Raw genomic sequence first — 9,800 nt, 5'->3', positions numbered from 1 at the left:
ACATCAACTAAGCGGAGATAAGAAAGACCCAGATATAGGTTCAGATTCAGATATAGATTTATTCTTTTTCTGCTTCGGTTGAAGGAGAGATCAAAGCTAGACAGATTTAGAGGCGCTATTCCTATGAAACTTTTTGGTATTATTTCGTGGTTTCAATTTCGACCATCTATCTGCTCTATTCCCTTTTGTCTATCCCCAAATGTAGTGCCCCTTTGTAGCGCGCATCTTTCATCTAAAATAAAAACACTTAAAAAATATATACAATTCAAGGAATAAAAGCATATATCTATATATGTATACATAGATTAAAAGGAGGAGATACAACCGCCCATAGAGGTGAGGTAAATTTTTTTTTTGCATAGTGAGGTTAACACTCGATCGGATGGCGATGATTGTATTTGAAACGTGAACTGCCCTATGAAAGATTTTTTAAAAACCGAACACCAACTGAAACGAGAGAAATAAGTAAAAACAGAATTAGAAAAAGAATAGAATCGACAATTAAGAATACTACAAAATGCCTACAAATAAATTCATACCTAAAAGCAATATACATTCATACATAGAACAAGTTTAGTGGAACCAAACAACAGTTTAAACAGCAAGCAACAAACAATGGGAATATATTCGACAAAACCAATTATATTAACTATACAGTATACAAAACATATATATATATATATATTATAACTATTAAGTCCCCAAGCGGAAATTTTTTTGAAATAACTAAATATTTAAAAGTAATAACGTACCGTAATATACATAATAAACGAGACACACACACACAAACAGACAGCAGACAGACTCGTAAAATGTTCGTAGCCCGTAAAACTACACAAGAAAATGGAAAAACCAATGAGAACAACTTGAATTTTAACTCGTTTATACAAAAACACATATATACATACATATATTAAACTAGCAGCTAATTGTTGTACTTAAGAATGTCACATTACAAAAAGAACAAATAAACGAAAGAACATTTAAAATTCAAACAGATCGCAAAACTCACGGCTGTTTTTCTTAGAGATGGCATATGTAAACAGGACGGTTAACAGCACTGCTGCAACTTAACAGCACTTTGTGGTTTGATAACAGCGATCGTTAAATTCTCTTAGATCTTTAAATACATTTATACAGAGTCGACTTATCCGTCTAAGCAATACCGTTCTTTGTCTGCTTTAAAGGTTACAAAATGGGTCAAGGGTATTAGAAACTTAATAGTTTGCCAACGTTAAAGCCGCAGTAAAAAAACAACAGCATTAAAAATATGAACAATTCTGAGCCAAACTAGTTTCGTAGCATTTTTCAAAACTGTTGTTGAAAAATTTGAATTTAATATCTGTGAAAAAAAGTATTTCCTCTAAAATTACGAGCCCACAATAGCACTTTTTTTCGCGTAAATTGAAATTGTGGGATCTCATATTGCAAATCAAATTTTAGTTATACTAGACACTATCTACGTTTTGAAAAAATCCAAGGTTGCCACTTGAAAATACAGCAGGTGCAAAAAAAAAAAGAAAAAACACAAAAACCTTTGATTTACATTTCTGATATATTTATTATTATTATTATTATTATTATTATTATTATTATTATTATTATTATTATTATTATTATTATTATTATTATTATTATTATTATTATTATTATTATTATTATTATTATTATTATTATTATTATTATTATTATTATTATTATTATTATTATTATTATTATTATTATTATTATTATTATTATTATTAATTTTATTATTATTTGCCACTTAAGCACAGGTCTTTTTACATGAGCAAATAATGGTAGGACCTAATTTACAAATAAATGACAAATACATAACTCGTTATCGGTCACAGGCAATTGAATGCATAGAACTTTATCATTAGTGTTTGTTCAACAACAAATCACTTAAAAGGTTTTGCCGTAAGAAGTCACTCTTTTTCATTTGCACTTTGCACGAGGATGTCTTACCTGGGTAATTATATCATAGCAAATATTTTTATCTCGAGTGGGGAAGCACAAAATAAAATAACAAAGAAAACAAAGCAAAAATTACGCCCAACGCTGGTCCAATAATTCCAATTCTGGACAAATTACAAGTGTTTCGGGAATATATAGTATATATTTTGTTATCATTTCGAGTGGTAAACAAAGCGCTCGTCAGTCCCCTTGGGCTGGGAAATATTTTCCCGGATCGTTAGGTGCTGATAGCCGCTACACGTTTTCGCAGCGCCACCAATTAATGTTCGGAATTGCGTCAGATCACGCAATTCCGGCGATGTGACCCACGCACTATTCACTAAACACCATACACTCGACTCTCGATCCTTCGCCTCGTGATCCCCACTTCGTGATCAGTGATCCGTGATCCATCATCGTGTTAGAAACGCTCTCCCATTGGCGATCGGTCTATATACATGGATCACTATCACTATCAATATCAAGTGTCGATAGGCATTAACATTTGCTGACTTGTGGGCCAGTCATTCAGTGATTTGGATTCCCGCATGGACAACTTGAAGGTTGACTCTCTTGAGGGTTGGGCTCTGGATTGCATAATTATAATTCCCCTGAGAGAGTGGGTCCGACTTGGAAATTGCCACGTGCCAATTGCTTAGTGAGTAGTGAGTACTTAGATCCACTTGAGAATAAATCTTTAGCAAATGGTTATGATGATTCGTGTTACTTTTTGTTAAACACAAATTTTATGTTTTATTTTTTTGCCACATTACTTTACTATACTTAATCCTCATAATTTTGCTGCATTTCAAATCTGTTATCTATTACAGACAATTCAATTGCAAACAAATCTGCTGATTAACTTTTTTAAGAAATCAAATCAAGGCAGTCGTAATAATAATCTGATCATTCGAGGTTTAAGCGAATGCAAACAAAAGATTGCAATAACCCAGAAAAGATTTAAAAGTTCTTGGCTTGTGTTGTTATGTTGTATGTTGCAAATAGCAGTTTTTTATAGTGTTTTTATTAACAATAATACAAGGTGTAAAAGTATAAAAATAAAAAAAAAAACAACAAAAAATTATGTATAAATGTGTGAAATTTCATTGTTGCCCGATCAATATGTCCTGCATCATTTTCACCGATCGTAGCTGCAACATGCCCTTTTCAATTGACTTTTGTTTACTTGGTAATTGGTTTTATTGTTTATCAAACTGCCGCATTCCATGGCTGTCAAGGCTAAGTACCTAATACATCACAGATTGAATACCCCGACCCCTTTTTCTAATGGAAATGCGAGTTCCACAAGCAAATTCACCGACATTCACATTTAAATTATATATAAATATATAATTAAACAACGGTTTTATGCAAAATAAAAAGTAAGCTTCTAAAAAAATTTGGAAATTTTGAATGAAAGTGATTTTACCAACAAACTAGCATTGCTTATATTAAATATTTACCCATCAAATGTTCCTCTTTGAATGTGAATGCGTTCGAATGTGTGGGTGAAACTATACTATAACCCCCAGGTTTGTCCTTTTTTTTTTATCGTTCGAATAGTGATTTGTTGTTATTTCTTCAGGAAAACCTCGTGCAGCTCCACGTCCTTCAGATTGTTGACTGTGAGTCGGCGCGTGAACTTGCCGGTCTGCCATCGCTCCTCCAGCTCCTCGAGCGTCCTGCCCCTCGTCTCCGGGACGAAGGTGCCGATGAAGGCGGCCGCCAGAAATGAGATGCCCGCATAGAAGGCGAACAGATTGGCCGTGCCCAGGACTGCCTCCATGTTCGGGTAGATCTTCAGCATGATGAAGGCCAGGATCATGCCGAAGAATATGGCTATGCCGGAGGCACTCCCCCTTGCCCGCTGCGGGAAAACCTCGGAGATCATGAAGAAGGGCAGTGTTAGCATGCCCATGGTGGAGAACACGATGTGGGCCACAATGCAGGCCACCGGCAGCCAATGCCAGGTGCCCAATGTGTCTGGAAACCAGTTACCGCCGGCCAAAAGCAGCATGCAGCAACCCATTCCGGTGGCCGAGAAAATCCCAGCCGGCTTGCGACCCCACTTCTCGAAGATGCCGCTCATGAAAAGCGTCGTGATGATCCGGGCCACGCCCAGCATCACGGCCACCAGGACGGGATCAATGGTAACGCCCGCCTGCTGGGCGATCTGCACGGCGTAGACGATGATCACCACCACACCGCAGGCCTGCTGGAACCCAAAGAAGGTGGTCATCATCAGCACCGGCTTGTAGACCTCCGGACGATGGATCATCTGGCTCAGTGATTCGCCCGCGGCGGTGGTATTGCTCGCTTCCGCCAACTCCTTCATGTGCGCCAGTTCCGTCTCGAATTCGGGTACGTAGTCCACCTCTGAAAGGAGCCGCAAAGTAAAATTGAATTTCAGTGTATTTTGGTTACAAGATGCTTCAACCTGAAACCCTATTCAAAGATAACAAGAAATACATTGAAATGATTAATTCTATTCGTTGACAAAATTCAAATTTTTTTGAAGCATCTAAGAGTAATTTAAATTTGTACAGTAATTAATTTGTACAGTTTAGTAAAGTATAGAAAAAAGTACAACAAAATGTTGAAGGAACGAAAAAGTGTTGTTAAATATTAAAAAAAATGTTGTACAAAATTAAAGGAATAGAAATTTTTGTTTTAACCATTTAATCATACATTTAGTCAATTTAAATGAATACAAAAAAATTTTATATAAAAAATACGTATTTACAAATATTTAAGAAAAAGAAAAGTGTAGTTAAAACTTTGTAAAACGTAAATCATCATAATAAGCTAACAAAATATTCACAAACTGAAATATCTAAGAGAGAAAAGGCCATAATGAAATTGAATAATTAAGTTCTACTCAATTAAGATAACGGAAATAACTTTATTCATTACCTTGCAATTTTTTGCCTGAACTTAAAAGACTCATTAAAACATTTCACATGAAAAACTACTAATTTTTTAGTTGGCATACGGCAAAGGTCAATGTTGACATTAGCTCTCTAGTTCCTAATTCACAAATGGATTGTCGGATTTTTTTAACACTTAATTTTAGTCACTTTAATGGCTTAAAATTTCAGCCCTGATTGCTTGATTACATTTGTCGTTGATTTTGTTTATCTAATCTGAGTAATCACAGTTTTCTTTGAATGAATTTTTTTGATGGAAATCAATTTATCACCTTATGGATTTTTTTAATTAACTTAATTATTGTTTATAATAAAGTGCCTGTTTTATGTTTAAGTCATAGTCAATAATCTCCTTGAATAGCATATTATTGTGGACATACGACTTATGACATATTAAACTAAACTTTTCTTTTCCTTAAAAATAAACTTGATGGTTTTCCATACTCATGTCGGTTAAGTAGTAATAATTACTAAAAACTCACCTTTTTTGGGCAGACCGCGGAAGTATCTGAGCGATTTCCTGGCCCTCTCCTCTTTTCCCCTGGTCATCAGCCAGCTGGGGGACTCCGGCATGGGAAAGACGAGCAGGGTGGCCGCCAATTGGTAACAGCAACTAATCGCAAAGATCAGCTGGATATTGTGGCGTATGAAGTATCCCAGGACGTACATCAGTAGGATTCCACTGGCCAAGCCCAGCGATGTGCCCAGGATCAGGCGACCCCGTATCCTGGGCAAACTTATCTCCGCGGAATACACACCCACTGGCGATACGAACATGCCGATCATTATTCCACCAAAACAACGACCTACCAGCATTTGGTAATAGATCATGTCGCGATCGGAGTGCATAAAACTGGTCACCAGCAATATCCAACCAATCAGTCCTATTAAATTCGTCAGCAGGATGGTGTATTTGCGGCCAATGCGATCCAGGAAGTAGCTGACCAGCAGTCCTCCCAAAGGACAGGCCATGTTCTGAATGGATGCTAAAAAGATACATGCAGGATTATAGAACTCTATTGTTTTTAGGCACTTCAGATAACTGTTTTAATATTATAATAACATCCATGGACAAGCCAGTAAATATTACCTAAAGGCAAACAAATATTTTTAATTCAATGATTAATCTTTTTACTCTAAAAAACATAATTGATGTGATGTTAAATAAATCTCTTTAAAGATAAGCCCAAATTTGCAACTTAAACACGAATTTTTACATTTTGTTCTGTATATTAAATTGAGAAAAAATAATATACTTTGTTTCCAACTGTTAAAAAAATTGTCAATAGTATAATTTATAATGTATTTAGGAGTTGTCTTTGCTGATTAATCAAATATTTTTGATTTTTGTTTTGGTCCTAAAAAATTTGTAAATTTTTTTGAAGAGGAGTTAATAGATTTTATATTTTCAATTGATAATGACGGTTTTCACTTAAACTTCCTTTCTGTTCTCATGCGTTGATGATCCATTTGTGTGGTGTTTGGGGTATGCTTACCAAACCAGCTGGACTCGTCCTTGTTGAGCCAAAAGGGCTGAGTTTCGTCGTGGAGCTGTGTGAGAGTGACGGCGGGCATGCTGACCACCATGCCGGAGCCGAGCACACCGCTGTTGCCCAGGAAGACCATGAGCTCTTGCCGCAGGACGGCCACACGCCCTTCGCCCAGCGGCTTCTCCTTCTTGGCGTGTGAATCCTTGGATGTGTCCTTACTAATTACGGTGGGCATGTAGGCCGGCGGCACCAGCTGCTCCTCCTGCTGGACCTTCATCTCGATTTGTGTTTTTTTTTATTGGATTTCTATTTTATTTCGGTTTTCGGGGGGGCTAAAGGATGCCGCCTTAAAAAGGGGGCGTGTCTGGTGAGTCGGTGGAGCCGGTGAATCCGGTGGTGCGCTGTGCGCTGCCAATCAATTAATGGCTCACAATTAGCTATAGTGGCGACGTCGTCGACTAATACTGCTGTTGGGGCACCTGTAGGTTTGCGTTGGGCTGCGGCTCTGATAGCTCCGACTGTTCGACAAGTGGAAACTTCCGCGCATTTCAATCAAGGGCTCATGCTCCAATATCAATTTCACAAGTTGCACTTATCAGTTTCGGCCGGCCGAGAGTTTTGTGTTTCTCGTACCCGTGCTATAACTGTTACTGCTACTGTTTATGCCAAATTCGCAAAAATCCATTCCTTTTCTTTCGATGCAGAGGCAGAGAAGAACAAAATGAAAAACACGTCCGTTTAGTTCGGCGTTCGACGGGCGACTGAAATTGATGCTATGCTCTTGCCCTGCTTTTTGCGACCCATAATTTGCAAATTAAAAATTATTGTTTGCATTAATACGAATACGCGGCGATTAGGCGATTTCGGCGATTACGTATACGCCACCGTTTGCGCTGTCCCGTTGTGAGCGGCGTTTTGAACGCAATTAGCTGTCTAATCGATCCGGCGACACCCTCGCTGACCCCTCCACACCCCACCGATCCCCCGAACCCCCCGAAATCCACGAACCCCCTAAACCCCCATTATCAGCCACTACGCTCGCGATTTCTCTCCGAATCGAACGACATTGGCAACGAACTTGACATTGGCACACGGGACGCAAGGTAAACGGGGGTCTTGGTAAATGCCATGTATAAAAACAGAAATGAAGAGCTGAACTAATCATCGATTGGCCTTTCAAATACCCTGATTTGGCATCCCCTTAATAAAAAGAATATAATAAAAAGACCAGAACACTGCCAAAGCGTATACAATATAATCCGCTTATTTATGACTCTACTAATCTCACGATAATTGCCAATCACGTTTTATGCGTTAGCGGTATCGGGGGACTTTTGATATTAACTATATATTTTTGTTCATACTTCTGGGGCTGGCTAATACATTTTGCTAAATTTAGAGTTTATAGAGACTCAAAGTTTTAATCAAAAATTAAAATTTTAAAAATGTTACAAATTTTCAAGAGAAATAAATATCAAATTTAAAGGGAGTTTAAATTAGCAAAAAATTTCAATCTAAAATTATCATTTTAAACATTTTAACATTTTAAAAATGATACAAAATTTAAAGCGCAATGATTGACATTAAACATGTTATTTAATAAGCTATGTACTAAAGTTAATAAATTCTTGTATGAATTGAAATACTTTTAAATAAGAGTGATTTGTATTCCCTTATAAAATATAAGTTATATATTAATATTAGAACAGAAATCGCAAAGTGTTTTAAAAATACTGAGTACTCTTTTTTGAGTAAGGGTATGTTTATAAGGTAAACACAACTGTTTGGTTAATGAAATTTCTGTTTTTTGTTCTCTTTAGTTTACGAAGAACATCGGACATCGGCATCTGAATCGGTGCGAATATTGCGGCTGCAGTTGGCCAAAAGCCAAAAGCAAAAAGCATACGAAAACATTGAGAGAGAGGGCCAGAAGCTTATCAGCTCTCTCCATCCACCTGTCCACCTACCTGTCTACCTGTCTCTTTTGCCGCTTTTGCCACTTTTGCTGCGGAAGAGGTGCATAAATTATGCGATATCGAACGGAATGTTAATACCCGGCGCTCTGTTTCTGTTTCGGTTTTTGGACCCCTGGACTTATCCATAGGGCGATGCACGCCCCTGCCACGCAGCCCAATCGGCTCGAAATGAATAAAAATAATAACGCTCGTTGTCGTACTCGTATTCGGTTCGGATCGGATCGGATCGAATCGCTCTACTTTAATTAAACGAAATCCGAGCTATGAGTTGTGGTAATTTTTATGACCACAAACATTGTAATCACGATAATGACAGCAAATATTTAAATTGTGATTGCAAGTTCAAATATTTATGGGTTAATATTAAAAGACACAACACAAGCAATTTAAAAAAAAAGCCCTCAGACCACCTTAAAATCGTACAAAAACTTGGCCAAGCCAAGTGAAACGATAAGTAATTTATGGTCAGCCACCAGCCACCAGGGTAGATAATTTAAATTAAAACTGATTTATGAGTCTGCCGTAGGCAAATTGCTGGTTTCCTGCCAACTACTCCCTTTCACCGGGGCTTTCCCCACCTTTTTTTTGTTGTACTCCCCTCCAGAGCCAATCAATCAACCTGAAGTTGCTATTCAAAATCAATTAGGCTCGGTCGTCTCAGCCATAGCCCAAATAAAAAAAAAATTCACAATACAAAAAGAACATTACGAGCTTAGAAATATTTTTGTACTCGATCATTCGATTCTATGTAAATGTATTGGCAGACAGCTGATAAAACAGTTACAATAAAAACGTCAGAATGTCTACCGCAAACAGCTTTAACATGAACAAAAAGAAAACACGGTGTATATCAGATAACAGTTTCGGTCTCAGAAACACCAAATCTATAATTTTTAATCAGACAGGGCGTTACCTAGAAGGCAAATGACCTTTTGACCGACAGTATTTAGCGACAAAAATCTCAAGGTAATTTTTGGGAAATAACGATAATAAAAACACCAAATAAAATGTTTACTTTGTAATATAATGATTTGTAGTAAATAATGTACTCTCAGTCTATAATATATTTATACATTTTGTATTAAAAAAACGATAAGAATTTGTTTTGCTGATAAACATTTAATATTCACGTGCGTGACTTTGTAAAAAAAATTTAAAAAATAATTGATTAGAGCTTGCAATAATTTTCCGCTGAGCGTTTTAAGTATATATCAACCAAATTCCACTGTAAACTGTTTAAAACTGGTTATCTGAGGTATAATTCTACGTCAGCATTATTCAAAAGACGCTATGCCCGCCCAGCAACAAGAACCTATTTTTGGAAACCGGCCTGTATTTCGATTTATTCTTCACATTTTCATATTAATACAGGTATGCCTTTGATTCTATTTTTAGACTTTTATATGTTTTGGACAGGATTTTTAAAGAGTTTCATTTTAATTTGTTCTTTG

The 9,800-nt window shown here is 36.8% G+C and overlaps 1 protein-coding gene across 1 annotated transcript; it reads right to left on the bottom strand.

The window, feature by feature from the left end:
• Positions 1 to 2,683: 2,683 nt before the first annotated feature.
• LOC108137719 (facilitated trehalose transporter Tret1) lies at positions 2,684 to 7,146 on the bottom strand. The gene is made up of 3 exons (XM_017259604.2): positions 6,380 to 7,146; positions 5,366 to 5,869; positions 2,684 to 4,332 (listed from the first exon to the last, which is right to left on the bottom strand). The coding sequence occupies exons 1-3, from the start codon at positions 6,648 to 6,650 to the stop codon at positions 3,530 to 3,532; spliced, it is 1,578 nt and encodes a 525-aa protein (XP_017115093.1). The 5' UTR covers positions 6,651 to 7,146; the 3' UTR covers positions 2,684 to 3,529.
• Positions 7,147 to 9,800: the final 2,654 nt, after the last annotated feature.

Source organism: Drosophila elegans, unplaced genomic scaffold, assembly GCF_018152505.1.
Source record: "Drosophila elegans isolate 14027-0461.03 unplaced genomic scaffold, ASM1815250v1 contig_149, whole genome shotgun sequence".
NCBI lineage: Eukaryota > Metazoa > Arthropoda > Insecta > Diptera > Drosophilidae > Drosophila > Drosophila elegans.
This window is presented reverse-complemented; position numbering and strand designations above follow the sequence as displayed.

What these genes read in the sequence shown, in the direction of transcription:
- LOC108137719 (XM_017259604.2), bottom strand. Translation starts at nt 6,650, where the DNA reads ATGAAGGTCCAGCAGGAGGAGCAGCTGGTGCCGCCGGCCTACATGCCC. An exon ending in GGACGAGTCCAGCTGGTTTG is followed by an intron (nt 5,870 to 6,379) that starts GTAAGCATACCC and finishes GTATCTTTTTAG; the next exon opens with CATCCATTCAGAACATGGCC. An exon ending in CCGCGGTCTGCCCAAAAAAG is followed by an intron (nt 4,333 to 5,365) that starts GTGAGTTTTTAG and finishes GGCTCCTTTCAG; the next exon opens with AGGTGGACTACGTACCCGAA.